Source organism: Anomaloglossus baeobatrachus, chromosome 6 (genome assembly GCF_048569485.1).
Source record: "Anomaloglossus baeobatrachus isolate aAnoBae1 chromosome 6, aAnoBae1.hap1, whole genome shotgun sequence".
Classification (NCBI taxonomy): Eukaryota; Metazoa; Chordata; class Amphibia; order Anura; family Aromobatidae; genus Anomaloglossus; species Anomaloglossus baeobatrachus.
In genome coordinates this window covers 103,241,076-103,257,265 of record NC_134358.1, presented here as the reverse complement: position 1 = coordinate 103,257,265, position 16,190 = coordinate 103,241,076, and the positions used below count along the sequence as shown (strand labels likewise).

The 16,190-nt window shown below is 48.3% G+C and overlaps 1 protein-coding gene across 1 annotated transcript in view; it reads left to right on the top strand.

Annotated features, from left to right (window-relative positions):
- The window catches only part of ZC2HC1A (zinc finger C2HC-type containing 1A), an 88,947-nt gene that overhangs the window by 57,859 nt on the left and 14,898 nt on the right, over positions 1–16,190 (top strand). Inside the window, exons 6-7 of the mRNA XM_075353153.1 lie at positions 6,475–6,574; positions 8,647–8,746. Coding sequence (XP_075209268.1) covers positions 6,475–6,574; positions 8,647–8,746 — 200 coding nt within the window. The remainder of the gene's footprint in view (positions 1–6,474; positions 6,575–8,646; positions 8,747–16,190) is intronic.

Sequence of the window (16,190 nt, the reverse complement as noted above, 5' to 3'; positions counted from 1 at the left end):
GAGAGACAGGCGGAGAGAGAGAGACAGGCGGAGAGAGAGAGACAGGCGGAGAGAGAGAGACAGGCGGAGAGAGAGACAGGCGGAGAGAGAGAGACAGGCGGAGAGAGAGAGACAGGCGGAGAGAGAGACAGGCGGAGAGAGAGAGAGACAGGCGGAGAGAGAGAGAGACAGGCGGAGAGAGAGAGAGACAGGCGGAGAGAGAGAGAGACAGGCGGAGAGAGAGAGAGACAGGCGGAGAGAGAGAGAGACAGGCGGAGAGAGAGAGAGACAGGCGGAGAGAGAGAGACAGGCGGAGAGAGAGAGACAGGCGGAGAGAGAGAGAGACAGGCGGAGAGAGAGAGAGACAGGCGGAGAGAGAGAGAGACAGGCGGAGAGAGAGAGAGACAGGCGGAGAGAGAGAGACAGGCGGAGAGAGAGAGACAGGCGGAGAGAGAGAGAGAGACAGGCGGAGAGAGAGAGAGAGAGACAGGCGGAGAGAGAGAGAGAGAGACAGGCGGAGAGAGAGAGACAGGCGGAGAGAGAGAGAGAGAGACAGGCGGAGAGAGAGAGAGAGAGACAGGCGGAGAGAGAGAGACAGGCGGAGAGAGAGAGACAGGCGGAGAGAGAGAGACAGGCGGAGAGAGAGAGACAGGCGGAGAGAGAGAGACAGGCGGAGAGAGAGAGACAGGCGGAGAGAGAGAGACAGGCGGAGAGAGAGAGACAGGCGGAGAGAGAGAGACAGGCGGAGAGAGAGAGAGACAGGCGGAGAGAGAGAGAGACAGGCGGAGAGAGAGAGAGACAGGCGGAGAGAGAGAGAGACAGGCGGAGAGAGAGAGAGACAGGCGGAGAGAGAGAGAGACAGGCGGAGAGAGAGAGAGACAGGCGGAGAGAGAGAGAGACAGGCGGAGAGAGAGAGAGACAGGCGGAGAGAGAGAGACAGGCGGAGAGAGAGAGACAGGCGGAGAGAGAGAGAGAGACAGGCGGAGAGAGAGAGAGAGACAGGCGGAGAGAGAGAGAGAGAGACAGGCGGAGAGAGAGAGAGAGAGACAGGCGGAGAGAGAGAGACAGGCGGAGAGAGAGAGACAGGCGGAGAGAGAGAGACAGGCGGAGAGAGAGAGAGAGACAGGCGGAGAGAGAGAGACAGGCGGAGAGAGAGAGACAGGCGGAGAGAGAGAGACAGGCGGAGAGAGAGAGACAGGCGGAGAGAGAGAGAGACAGGCGGAGAGAGAGAGAGACAGGCGGAGAGAGAGAGAGACAGGCGGAGAGAGAGAGAGACAGGCGGAGAGAGAGAGAGACAGGCGGAGAGAGAGAGAGAGACACCTACCCAGACCACACAAAGTGGGATTCCAGCCCTACCGAAGTCTTCCACATGGAGTTCTGTAAATATCTCCTCCAAGTCCATCGCAGCACCTCAAACATAGCCTGTCGGGCAGAGCTGGGCCGATTCCCCTTATGGTTCACTATACACAAGAGGGCGCTATCACACCAGGCGCACATACAGAACAGCAACCCCAGCTCCTACCATCATAAAGCCCTGCTGAGCCGGAGCCCAGAGCAAGCCAAGAACTGCGGCAACCAAAGTCAGCAACACACCCTGACAAAAGCCCAAATAAAAGAGATCTCAGAGAGCCGCAAGATGCAATACATAGAGGACTGGAAGAGTGAATTAGAGAACTCCCAGAAACTCACCATCTACCGGTCACTGCGGAGGGACTACACTCTGGCCCCATATCTGGAAAGGCTACGCCACCCCAAAGACAGGCAGACCCTGAGTCTGTACAGACTGAGTGCCCACAGCCTAGAGGTGGAAACAGGGCGGCACCGACAGACATACAAGCCGCGAGAGAACAGACTGTGCCACCACTGCCAGCAGGGGGCTCTGGAGGACGAGACGCATTTCCTACTGCACTGTGACAAATACTCAGCAGTGAGGGCCTCCCACTTCCAGAAATTTACCACCCATAGCCCGGGCTTTCCATCCATGGATGAGGACATGAAACTCCGCAACCTACTGGGGGAAGAGGAATCAATGGTGGAGATCGCCGCCCAATATGTCACCACATGTCATAAGCTGAGGGGAACCTAAGACCCCTAAATGGACTGTCAGAGCCCAAATTGTGCCTCCCAACTCCCCATAACCCTGATCCCCTCCCACCTTACTTACTGTATTACTCTTGCTTTGGCAACACTAACTGCATTTTGGTCCTGCCAATAAAGCATATTTGAATTTGAATTTGAATTTGAATTTGACAGGCGGAGAGAGAGAGAGACAGGCGGAGAGAGAGAGAGACAGGCGGAGAGAGAGAGACAGGCGGAGAGAGAGAGACAGGCGGAGAGAGAGAGACAGGCGGAGAGAGAGAGAGACAGGCGGAGAGAGAGAGACAGACAGGCGGAGAGAGAGAGAGAGACAGGCGGGGAAGGAGACATAGACAGACAGACAGACAGACACAGAAAGACAAAGACTGAGAGAGAGACAGACACAGAAAGACAAAGACTGAGAGAGAGACAGACACAGAAAGACAAAGACTGAGAGAGAGACAGACACAGAAAGACAAAGACTGAGAGAGAGACAGACACAGAAAGACAAAGACTGAGAGAGAGACAGTTACTATCCCGGGCAATGCAGGGTACTACAGCTAGTACAAGATAAAAATTAAAAAATAGTGCTGATGAGGATAACAGAAGAGAAGGCACACCCAGACAGACTAATTTATAGGAGGTGGGTATAAAGTGCCAATGCAAAATAGCAGACAAATTGTAGATATTGCACACAGAAGAGAAGGGTAGTCCAGTCATGCACTACAAATCTATAATAACCAGTGGGCAATCACGTGCCATGCTGTAAGTACTTAACCCAATCTAAGTGCATATGTATAGTCCTGCAAAGTGTATTTAGCCGCCTATAGAAGAACACCATAATCACTCTTTGTCTGTGGAGGGATGCACCTCCAGGACCCCAATGCGTGTTTCACGTGGGCTTCTTCGGGGGGCCCAGCATGGCACGTGATTTTCCACTGGTTATTGTCCATTGTGACCCCAGCCGAGCACAATGGCACCTACAGTACTTCATGTCGACAGCTCTTTCCGAGTTACCTACTGTCCATCTCAGAATGGATCTGATAAACAATTGTATATACAATTGTATTCGAAGCCACAACGTAAATGTGAACAGATCCAAGATAGTACAGGGACCACAGGTGTGGATTTTGCACTGAAGGTAGCACCTTCTGTATCGGTGCTAATTTAACTTCGTCTTGACGGCCCATAGACTTTAAACATCCAGGCGGTCCGCTCTTTAGTTTGTACGAACGTTCTAACACATCCTTCTTGCACAAGATCATGCAGCTGCAGTAGCTGGACACAGCCAGACTCTCCGTACAGAATGCAGAGAAGGTTTATTACTGTCTCTGCCTTCCCGATCACTGTATACACAGCTCTGAACACTTATGTATTCTGTAAAGGAAGCGCTGTCAGTGCTTCCTCCTCCGGTGATATCAAACATGTCCGTTTTTTTTTTTTTCATTCTAGTGGTGAAAAAAATCTGAAGTTTACAAAAATGTGATGTTTTGATCTGTTAAAGCATTTTTTGGTATTACAGCAGTCAAAAAAACTAAATTCTTTGCTTATAGGGTTAATTGTTTTTATTTTTTGGTACATTGGACTTTTCTGAGCGCGGCGATACCAAGTGTATTTCTTTAATTTAATTTTCTTTATTTTTAATGGGGGAAAATAAGGGAGATTCAAACTTTTTATAGGGTGTTTTTTTCATATATTATTTTTTTTTTTTTTTTTTAAAAACATCTGTTTTTTTATGTTTACTGTTCTTAATAGTCCTTTTAGGGGACATGAAGCTGCGATCGTCCAATCACTTGTGCTGTATACAGCAATTCCAGAGACTATACCACAGCATTGCTGCTAGGGAAAACCACTGTCTCCTTTGAAGCCTGGCCACAGGCTATATTGACAAGCACAAAGGTTTTCAGCAGACCCCCTGCTGACATATCAACCCATTGGCGACCCTTGATAACGTCACGAACGCACCATTGCACAATTAGGCCTAGGACTCACGGTGAGAAAAATGGTGCGAGTGGAATGCGATAAAAAATCGCATTCCAATCTGACCAATATTACTCAATTTTTCAGCTCTAATCGGACCGAGAAAATAGTCGCAGCATGCTGTGGGTGCAATGCGATCGTGTTTAACTCGCAACCATACAAGTCTATGGGGCGAGAGAAACATTGCACTGCTCTCGCGCTACATCAGTGTAACATGAGAGCAGTGCGATTCTCGCATCAGCCGCCAAAGGAGGAGATAGGGAGATAAATCCCTCCCACTCCTCAGCAGTGCTGGCGCTCCCTTTCGCAGTGCTGGCGCTCCCTTTCGCAGTGCTGGCGCTCCCTTTCGCAGTGCTGGCGCTCCCTTTCGCAGTGCTGGCCCTCCCTTTCGCAGTGCTGGCCCTCCCTTTCGCAGTGCTGGCCCTCCCTTTCGCAGTGCTGGCGCTCCCTTTCGCAGTGCTGGCGCTCCCTTTCGCAGTGCTGGCGCTCCCTTTCGCAGTGCTGGCGCTCCCTTTCGCAGTGCTGGCGCTCCCTTTCGCAGTGCTGGCGCTCCCTTTCGCAGTGCTGGCGCTCCCTTTCGCAGTGCTGGCGCTCCCTTTCGCAGTGCTGGCGCTCCCTTTCGCAGTGCTGGCGCTCCCTTTCGCAGTGCTGGCGCTCCCTTCTGCAGTGTCGGCCCCCCCCCTCCGCGCAACTGTGATCTGATCGCACGATTAGACCACAGATCCCGTTGCGAGCGAGAGCCGAGTGTCATGTGAGGACCCGCACAAATCCCTGTTTGGCCTCGGCCTAACTCTTACAATCGCTCAGCCGCATGCCAGCACATGTTAAATCCCGCTGTCAGAGTTTGCTAACAGGATCTAGCAGGTTACCAATAGTTAGAGGCATGCCCTGGCTGTAGTAGACAGCCATCTCTTCCCCAGTATGGGGCAGGCTCACCCCATGAGTCCGCTCCATATACCTGCTTCTGACTTGCACCGTACATGTAAGTCATGAAGAGGGTTAAGGAACTACAAAAAAGGCAGATAAAAAAGTCCCTGTCATAGAGCGCTCACTGACAGATTCTCAGCTAGCTCATTTTGCAGTCAGCAATAGACATTGCAACACAGAGGCTAAGGAATAAAAAGAAGACATTTTTGTAATGACGTACAATTGCAAAAATTATTTTTAGCGTGGAATACATGCATTCAGTTGGAGAAAAAAATATACCCAAAGGTGCAATATAAGTACATGCAGTACAAAGGCTATAGCTGAGATCAGTGCATGTATAGGTCTGCCGTGAGCAGTATACCGTTTATGGATGACCTCACTAGAAAAGCAATGTGCATTGCTCCCTCTAGTGGTGACTGCGTGTCAATACAACTGATACATACTGTATACCCTGCAGTAAGTAAACAGTAATAATATAGGGTACTTAGTACTATTTTGATCTAAAAAAGCGTAAAAGCGATCCCACTGTGACATGGTGTACCCCTATCCATGACAGATCTGGTAAAGACATTGAAACAGAAGCAGATCAGGTACACTAATGCACTACATTATTTGTCATGTTGTTCTTCTAGGTTCTCATTCACATGGTGCAGCAGCCTGCGATAGTCTGATTGCTAAAAACAGTATATTTCTTCCAGTTTTCTGTCTGCTGTCCTTCAGTAGTTACTTCCATAGTTCCTATTCAATGACTTCAGGTAGGGATCTTGCCGATCACAAAGAATCTATGATCTAGTCCAGCGGTGGTCCTGATGCGGTGCAGACAGATGCTCTTGATTGGTTACCAGGCTCTTAATGAATCCGGAGTGTCTGACGAGTGGTGTGCGCTTCCAGGCGCTTCATCACACACTGGAGTAGGATTTCTGGCATGAGGAACGCCCCAGCGTGTCCTGAATTAGACGAGATGGGGTGTCGAGCCCAGGCTCCCTGTTTTTTTTTTTTTCTGGAGCTTGGCGAAACTGGCATAAAAATAGCAAAACTCTCTACATTGCACAGAAATGTAGCAACTTTTCAAAGCAATTAACGTCAGAATTCTGGCTTAATCACTTTGGTAAATTGGGCCATCATTCTTGTTGAAAATGAGCTGCTGTCACGTGTAGCACTGATTTCTGGATGCACAGCAACCCTGATCTTATTACCTGCACAGTGGTTAGTACTCCATGGTAGCTCAGTGGTTAGCACTGCAGTCTTGGAGCGCTGCGGTCTTGGGTTCAACAGCCCCCAAAGACAACATCTTCAAGTAGTTTGTACGTTCTCCCCGTGTTTGGAGTGTGGAGAAACCGGAGGACCCGGAGGAAACCCACGCAAAGACACTGATAGGGAGTGCAGATTGTGACCCTCAATGGGGACAGTGATGATCATGTCTGTAAACGCTGTGGAATTAATGGCGCTAATATAAGTGAGTGAAGTAAATAAATGATGTGTTCATTGTGTTGTATGTGTATTTACGTGCAGTACAAGCCCCCATCACTGAAGAAGACGAATTCCCCTGCCTCCATGGCTACAACAAATTCCCGCTTACCCCAACCACCGAGCTTGGGTAAACCATCCTCAGGTATGACGCTTTATGTATAGTGTGTTGTGTGTGATATAGTCAGAGCCGCGCACAGTTCTACCATTATGATGTCAGGAAAGTGTCTGACAGGTGGCAACCCTGTGCCCGGGGTCTAAGCCGCAGCCTCATGTAGACTGTAATGACACCAGTCTACATAGTTCTCATTTGCGCTTGTTTTTTTATCATTAGGTAGCATTGGACAAATAACTTAATTTGCCCTTTAGGCTCCTACTGATTCTCTGTATAAACAGGTCAGTTGATTTTGGGAGAACAGCTCTGCCATACATGACATTGGCCTCTGTTTTTAGTTAAAAAAAAAAGGTTTTGGTACCGTATTAGCCAATTGAAAAATGATTGATTGCTCTCAGTGAGAGAAACAAAATTTAAAATTTTGTAGTTGTCATAGCTTTTAACCCCTTCACAACCTTTGACGGATCTAGCCGTCATGGTGCCCTGGTACTTAAAGACCCATGACGGATACATCCGTCATGGCGAAATCACGGCCCCGGAGCCCCGGGCACCGCGATCGGTTTTCAAAAACTGTAGATTCGGGAAGGAGAGGACTTGTACCTGACCTCAGGAGGGGTGGTGTGTCTTTCCCGGACCTACGGAGGCTGTGATTGGCTGACGAACGCCGCTCAGCCAATCACAGCCAGTGTAATGTTTCAGCCATTGAAAATGGCTGAAGCACTGAAATCCAGCTATGTCAGTGCAGCTGCAGCACTGGCCATTGGCTGGAGCTCGGTGAGTTTTACTGCACCCGCCCCCAGCTCAGCCCCCAGGAGCAGACTCCTCAGTTTTTGAGTCCTGTGTCCACTGAGTTAAACTCTGTAAATTAACTCTGTGGACACAGGACTCAACCTCTCAGAAGGATTTATGACTCATTACAAAATCTGAGGAGTCTATTCCAGAGACTGACCAGACCTCTGATCCTACATGGATATTGGGACAACAAAACTCTCACACCACTAATCAAAGCTAATTAAGGATTCACTTTCCAAGCTCAGTGTTTGTTTATTTAAATGTCCTTTTACTATGCATCGCTCTGCCCTGTTTTGTGTATATATTTGTGTTTCTTCAGATATTTTGTCATACCATGCCTGATGAAGAGACCTGAGATGTCTCGAAATCTTGCTTTATAACATCATATTTTATTTTTATTTTAGTTAGCCATTAAAAGGTATCACAACTACAAAATTTTAATTTTGTTTCTGTCACTGAGAGCCAATCAATCATTGGCCTCTGTGACACTGATGTGTCTCCTGTCTCTACATTGTGCTCTGGACACATACCGGAGTGTGACATTTCCGTCTTAGTAAATTCCCCTATGTTTTATATTTATGCTGCATAATGAGGTTACACAAATGTCTTATTTTCCTCCTGGTATGCATACATGAAATGCTGGTACCTTTTTGTATCAGTGGTAATACGTCTATATACTCTCTAGGATAACAAGTTGGGGTAACCTAATGAAGTCTTAAAGGGAATCTGTCACCAAGTTGAAGCTGAGCATGAGCGCAGGTAGGGGCAGAGGCCGGGATTCCATTGATGTGTCACTTACTGGGCTACTTGCTGTAGTTTTGATACAATACAACTCTATCTGCTGCAGCTCTGCTAGTACTCTCAATGGTGAGCTCGTGCCTTGCAGCCCTTCATATTTAGGAGCTCCACCTCTCCCCATCCCTCACCACTGATTGCAGCTTTCTGTCTATGCTTAGTGTATGGAGAAAGCTGTTAATCAATAGTAGGGATTGAGTTATACACAGCTCGTAAGTGAGAAGACTGATCTGTAGAAGAGAAACTGTGATTTTATCAATATAACAGGAGGAAGCCCAGTAAGAAACACATGGCTGGAATCAGGGTCACACAAAGCCCTCCTACCTACCGGCATCACCAGCTCTTCTCACATCTTCAGATTCTGAGACGTGGTCTCCATGCGTCACACCAAGCTTACCAATGAGAAGAGATGCCGGAGGAGGTTCACAGGGATCAGGTCCAGACACTACTGACATGGTGGCTGCGGATCTTCTTGCTCAGCTCTATTCTTTTACGTTTTTTTATGTATCATTCAGGTATACCCTCAGGAAAACCTTCTGCTGCAGTAACAGGTAGCCGTCTTCAGACACTTCCCCCAGGCCAGAAAAACTCTGTGGTATCAAGTCCTCAGACCGGGTAGGTGCTATCAATGTTTACGTATGGGTGATACTGTAGTTGTATTTTTAATGTGTATGTTATGGTGACAAAAGTTCAAAGATGAAGTGAGCACTGGAGAAAGTGGAACAGGAGTGCGACGTAAATGCCGGAACAGCACGCAACAGGACCAGCAAAGAAGGGCAATCAATAAATGTGAAGGTGTTCATACAGGCGTGTTGCCATCACATATGTCTATGACATAAACATCTTCAGACCCCAAATAATGTTGCAGATCCCAAAACTGCAGCAGCACCATGTGTTTCCTCTTCGCCCCATGTGCTGTAGCTGAATTACCTATGTATACGGCTTAAGAGCCATAAAGAGCTTGTTAGCCCAATTCTCCAGTCTCATGACAACCAGAATTCACCAAGGCCATCAATGATCCCTGGTATACGATACCACTCATATGTTACCTTTGCCTTACATAGAGGACATCATTCTTGGCTCACTTGAGGCCATACATGATCATTTTCTAAACTGTTCTCCAAGAGATTTCCACTTATTGACATGAATATGCGATTTATTCACAAATCCCGCCACATTCCCCATCGATACGCTGTGCTACCGGTGATTGTGGCCTGAGCGCTGAGGATCGGTATCACAACGAAGAAATAAAAACATGGGCCAGATTATGTGCCGGAGCTTTGTGCGTTCCTGGGAGGCTTCATAACTCATCTAGGACGTCTCCCCATTTTCCTGAAACTTCTCAGTCTTTGTCTCAGTGTTGGCAAGTACGACTACGTACAATGTATGTCTCCATCCTTTCAATATCCAGGTTGCCACAGGGCAAGATGGCTGCACCTGCCAGGCTCCTGACTGGCCGTCATTTATATGTTTCTGTTAGCAGAGTACAGAGCCATACCAGGCTAGATAATAGTGCAGTACTGTAGGGGTATCACTGCGTGGACATCATTGTGGTTCCAGATACTCTTTACTCGGTAATTCTGGGTGCAGTGATCCTGTGCTCGTGGTATCACCAGGCCCTCACTACTGTTCTCCCTATCTGCAGTGGTGGCAGTGATTGTGGGGAGTCTGCTGCGGTGTCTGAATGCGGGACAGCTCAGACTCTGTGACATTGCTAAGTCTATGGGTAATTTTCTCCACACCTGATATTATGATTTCTTGACTAAAGCTCATTAAAGGCAGGTAGCCATTGTTGTATCCCCCTAATACGCAGTTAGCTGGCCACAACATGTACATATACTGAAGCCCTCATTCACATAATTTAGTACATAACTCCGAATGGACCAAGTAAGAAGTACCAAATCAACTCTACTTTTTGCTTGGTCCTGAGGGACATGTGCTTGCAAATAGCACTGTATCTGTGAAGTGTTGGTCACAGCTGGGGACAATGATTGGCTGCAGCAGTCACATCTCTGCCCAGATGGAGCAGGAAGAACAGAGACCAGCTGGGGACAATGATTGGCTGCAGGAGTCACATCTCCATGATTGGCTGCAGCAGTCACATCTCCATCCAGATGGAGCAGGAAGTACAAAGACTAGCTGGGGACAATGATTGGCTGCAGGAGTCACATCTCCATGATTGGCTGCAGCAGTCACATCTCCATCCAGATGGAGCAGGAAGTACAAAGACTAGCTGGGGACAATGATTGGCTGCAGGAGTCACATCTCCATGATTGGCTGCAGCAGTCACATCTCCATCCAGATGGAGCAGGAAGTACAAAGACTAGCTGGGGACAATGATTGGCTGCAGCAGTCACATCTCTGCCCAGATGGAGCAGGAAGTACACAGACCAGCTGGGGACAATGATTGGCTGCAGCAGTCACATCTCTGCCCAGATGGAGCAGGAAGTACACAGACCAGCTGGGGACAATGATTGGCTGCAGCAGTCACATCTCTGCCCAGATGGAACAGGAAGTACACAGACCAGCTGGGGACAATGATTGGCTGCAGTAGTCACATCCATGCCCAGATGGATCAGGACGTACAGAGACCAGCTGGGCACCTGGGTATCAGTGACACTGAATTGGCAAGGAATAGGTAAAGTGAGTGTTAACTTTTTTATTATTTTACAATATTCTCAGAGCTGTTTATCTGGAAGCGGTCAGACCACTGTTACAGTAATGTACAGTATATGTTTGTAGATATGTATGATTATAAAGGGAACAAAATAAAATCAATGGTGAATGTTACAGATCACCATCAAATCCCTTCCCTGTGACTTACATTATGTGCATTCTACCTACTGTCCACTGGGTGTCGCTGTTCACCCTTTACTTGCTGGTATGGGCCTCTGAATATGGAGGAGATTATCTGTTACAGTAAGATTCACTATTAATGCCCCTTGTATCCTAATCAATAAAAGATGTGAGTTATCATTAGATTACGTTTTCATGTGAAGGAAATAAAAAAACAAAAAAAAAAACACAGAAAACAGGCAAACCAGGTTATAATACTAATGTAGCGCAGGCTGCTGCAGCCCCCATGATAAAGGCGGGGGCAGCAAAGGTGCAAAATACTGATGAAACAACCGCTCACACCTGCCGTTCATGGAGGGGGTCATTGCCTCGTATTGTATAGATACACAGATGAAGCTTGTATAGGGCACCGGTCACACAGGTGCATGCGGATACAGCCTATTAGTGACCCCTGTACTGTTACAGCAGGCGGGCTGCCCAGCACTATATAAGTGCACCCCACAAGGACCCCAATTCACCCTGCTAACACTTAAAGGTCCAGCTACACCCTGCATAAAAATGGAAAAATGTGCAATAAAAAAAGATGTATAAAAATATGAGGGTTTAGTCAATATATTGGCCAAGCTTCCAACATGTCAGGGGTCGTCCTTGATCTGGGAATCCCTACAATACAATTAGATCTTCATATGGGATATTTTGAGATGTCTTGGTTGGTAGACCGGACCAGTAGGCACAGACAGCAACTAACGTGGGCTACGTTGAGATCGGAGCTGTGTTCTGCACTTGTCAGGGGCTTATGCACATCAGATGGATGTTTCTGTTGGTCAAATGCTCATTCAGCTGACAGCTATCTCTCGCCACCTGCATGCACGATCAATTTAACAGAGCATGCATGTGTCCTGTATGAGGAGAGAGGAGTAAGTGGCTTCCATACACATTTGGCTTTAGATCTAAGAATTGCTGTGGAAATAACTTTCCAGCTGTCACCATACACATTTATGCTCAGGCTGAGTAGGCACGCATTTTCTGTGCAGAGAGGAGACTGTGTTGCTGTTGTACTCTTTAGGGTTAGCTCAGTGGTTAGCACTGTTGCTTTGGAGTCCTGGGTTTAAATCCCACTAAGGGCAATATCGGCAAGGAGTTTGTATGTTCTCCCCATGTTTGTGTGGGGCAGAGGGCAATAATCACAGACTAGAGGCAAGCAGGGAGGGCCTGCAGTCTACCAAAGACAGACGGGAGCGGAGAGGGCCTGCACGCTAACAATGATAGACTGAAGCAAAGCGGAAAGGGCCTGCACGCTAACAATGATAGACTGGAACAGAACGGAGAGGGCCTGCACACTAACAATGATAGACTGGAGCAGAGCGGAGAGGGCCTGCATGCTAACAATGATAGACTGGAGCAGAGCGGAGAGGGCCTGCATGCTAACAATGATAGACTGGAGCAGAGCGGAAAGGGCCTGCACACTAACAATGATAGACTGGAGCAGAGCGGAGAGGGCCTGCATGCTAACAATGATAGACTGGAGCAGAGCGGAAAGGGCCTGCACGCTAACAATGATAGACTGGAGCAGAGCGGAAAGGGCCTGCACGCTAACAATGATAGACTGGAGCAGAGCAGAGAAGGCCTGCAGTCTAAAGGGTGCTCTACATGCTGCGACATCGCTAGCGATTGCTAGCGATGTCGCGAGCGATAGCACCCGCCCCCGTCGTTCGTGTGACATGTGGTGATCGCTGCCGTAGCAAACGATATCGCTACGGCAGTGTCACAAGCACATACCTGTTCAGCGACGTTGCTGTGACCGCCGAACAATCCCTCCTTCAAGGGGGAGGTGCGTTCGGTGTCACAGTGGCGTCACAAAACGGTTGCCCAATAGAAGAGGGGGGGAGGAAATGAGCGGCCGGAACATGCCGCCCACCTCCTTCCTTCCTCCTTTCCGGTGGGCGCAGGTAGGATGATGTTCGTCGTTACTGCGGTGTCACACACAGCGATGTGTGGTGCCGCAGGAACGACGAACAACCTGCGGAATAAAACACCAACGACATTATGATTAAGAGCGACGTGTCAACGATCAACAATTTTTGCCATTTTTTTTCAATCGTTGATCGTTGATCGTCGCTCCTAGCTGTCACATGCTGCGATGTCGCTAATGACGCCGGATGTGCGTCACAAACACCGTAACTCCGACGATATATCGATAGCGATGTTGCAGCGTGTAAAGCACCCTTAAAGCTATGTGCGCACTAGATAGTGACTATTTCTTAAGAAAAAAACAGACCCTCTTAAAGAAACCCGCACCCGCGGTAAAAAAAACGCGGATTTTCTGTGGATTTACCATGGATTTTCCGCAGGTTGGTTCCCGTGGATTTTTACCATTATCTATGGCAAAAACCGCCTGTAGAAAAGAAGTGACATGCTCATTAATTCCGCAGCGGAAGATCCGCGGGTAAATCCGTGGGTATAAAAAAAAACGCAGTGTGTGCACAGCATTTTTTAAAACCCATAGGATTTACTGGGGAATGACTGCAGCAATGTTAGACACATTTTCTGCAGCAATTCTGCGGCAGAATCCGCGGTAAATCCGCAGTGTGCGCACAGGGCCTAACCGTGACAGACTGGAGCAGAGCGGAGAGGACCTGCACGCTAACAATGACAGACTGGAGCAGAGCGGAGAGGACCTGCACGCTAACAATGACAGACTGGAGCAGAGCGGAGAGGATCTGCACGCTAACAATGACAGACTGGAGCAGAGCGGAGAGGATCTGCACGCTAACAATGATAGACTGGAGTACAGCGGAGAGGACCTGCACGCTAACAATGACAGACTGGAGCAGAGCGGAGAGGACCTGCACGCTAACCATGACAGACTGGAGCAGAGCGGAGAGGACCTGCACGCTAACCATGACAGACTGGAGCAGAGCGGAGAGGATCTGCACGCTAACAATGATAGACTGGAGTAGAGCGGAGAGGACCTGCACGCTAACAATGACAGACTGGAGCAGAGCGGAGAGGACCTGCACGCTAACAATGACAGACTGGAGCAGAGCGGAGAGGATCTGCACGCTAACAATGATAGACTGGAGTAGAGCGGAGAGGACCTGCACGCTGACAATGATAGACTGGAGTAGAGCGGAGAGGACCTGCACGCTAACAATGACAGACTGGAGCAGAGCGGAGAGGATCTGCACGCTAACAATGACAGACTGGAGCAGAGCGGAGAGGATCTGCACGCTAACAATGATAGACTGGAGTACAGCGGAGAGGACCTGCACGCTAACAATGACAGACTGGAGCAGAGCGGAGAGGACCTGCACGCTAACAATGACAGACTGGAGCAGAGCGGAGAGGATCTGCACGCTAACAATGATAGACTGGAGTAGAGCGGAGAGGACCTGCACGCTGACAATGATAGACTGGAGCAGAGCGGAGAGGACCTGCACGCGAACAATGACAGACTGGAGCAGAGCGGAGAGGACCTGCACGCTAACCATGACAGACTGGAGCAGAGCGGAGAGGATCTGCACGCTAACAATGATAGACTGGAGTAGAGCGGAGAGGACCTGCACGCTAACAATGACAGACTGGAGCAGAGCGGAGAGGACCTGCACGCTAACAATGACAGACTGGAGCAGAGCGGAGAGGACCTGCACGCTAACAATGACAGACTGGAGCAGAGCGGAGAGGGCATGCACGCTAACAATGATAGACTGGAGTAGAACGGAGAGGACCTGCACGCTAACAATGACAGACTGGAGTAGAGCAGAGAGGTCCTGCACGCTAACATTAACAGACTGGAGCAGAGCGGAGAGGACCTTCATAGAGGCTGTCACTAGTGATGATAATCCACAGGCAGTGTTTTATTCCCATGTAGCGTCATAACTGTAGAAATGAAGCTTTACATCGCACCTTTTCAAAATGATTGGACTGTTCCTATAATGATGGGTCCTGCAGACACGGAGATGCCATCTTCACCTCTTTCTGCTCAAGTTGAGGGTTGAGGGTTTTGAACAGAGTAACCTCCATTAATTAACACAGAATTCCCTAATAGGTTCAGGTCAGACAATTCCTTATAATAGGGCAGTGTCTGTGAGTCTCTGTCCTATACAGAATACATGGACCATGATGAGGTGGATGAAATTAATCCGCTGCGTTATTTTTTTTCCAGTGTGGTAATGTCATGGTGCACGCTCTACTTGCTTTTATTGACAGCTTGGCTTTTACTAAAAGCTTTAGACGCAGAGATCATGTGATGGAGATTTTCATAATACTGTAAAGTTAAAGAGGTTTTAAACTACTTTTATACAAGTGAGCTATTCTCTGGGAAGATCATTAATATAAGATCAGTGGGGTCCGACACTCTCCCCCCAGCAATCAGTAGTTTGCAGCGCTGCTGGCAGCCGGACCTTAGCTCCATACACCGTGTACTGCCCTCTTCCTTGTTCTGCAGGTCAGCTCCTGTTCTGTGCTGATCTGCAGCGCCCAGCCATGGCCACTAAACAGTGTGGGGCGCCGTGGTGTGCCGCTCCGTACATCATTTACAACAGCTGATCCTGGTATTACTCCACCAATTCTATATTTGATCTTTTCTAAACAATCCCTTAAAATTGGCAATTCCCCTATTCTAAAAGACTTATTTATATATATATTTATAAATAAAAGACTTTTATTTTCACGATTTATCTCAGAATCCCTTCTGTTTGTAATCAATAATGTTTGTTTCCAAATACATTGCCATCTTTTGCCATTTCCACTGCCTTCCCACCTGGCATCACGTGACGCACTTGTAACCTGCCGGCTCACAGAGTCTGCTGTGTGGCCCTAAGGTAAATTTCTTACTGTAAGGCTCTTTGCCCACGCTGCGGAAAATGCGTGGATTTTGCCGCGGATTTCTCGCGGAAATGCCGCTGATTTTTCAGGAATCTGCAGCACAGCTACTCCCCAGCCATTTCTATGGCATTTGGGAAATGCTGTGCCCACGCTGCGGATTTTTCTGCAGCGGAAATCATGCGGATTTCCGTGCGGAAAAATCTGCAGCATGTCAATTATTGTTGCGGATTTATCTGCGGATTTTGCCTATTCAATTGAATGTAAAAAAAAAAAATCGCAAAATCCGCAACAAAATCCACGTCAAATCCGCAACAAATCCACACAAAATGAGCACCTATGAAAAGCTGCGTATTCCGGGGGAATGCTGCGGATTTAGCTGCAGAAAAATCTGCAGATACAGAGTCCCGTGGGCACATAGCCTAAGTCTGAGACTCAA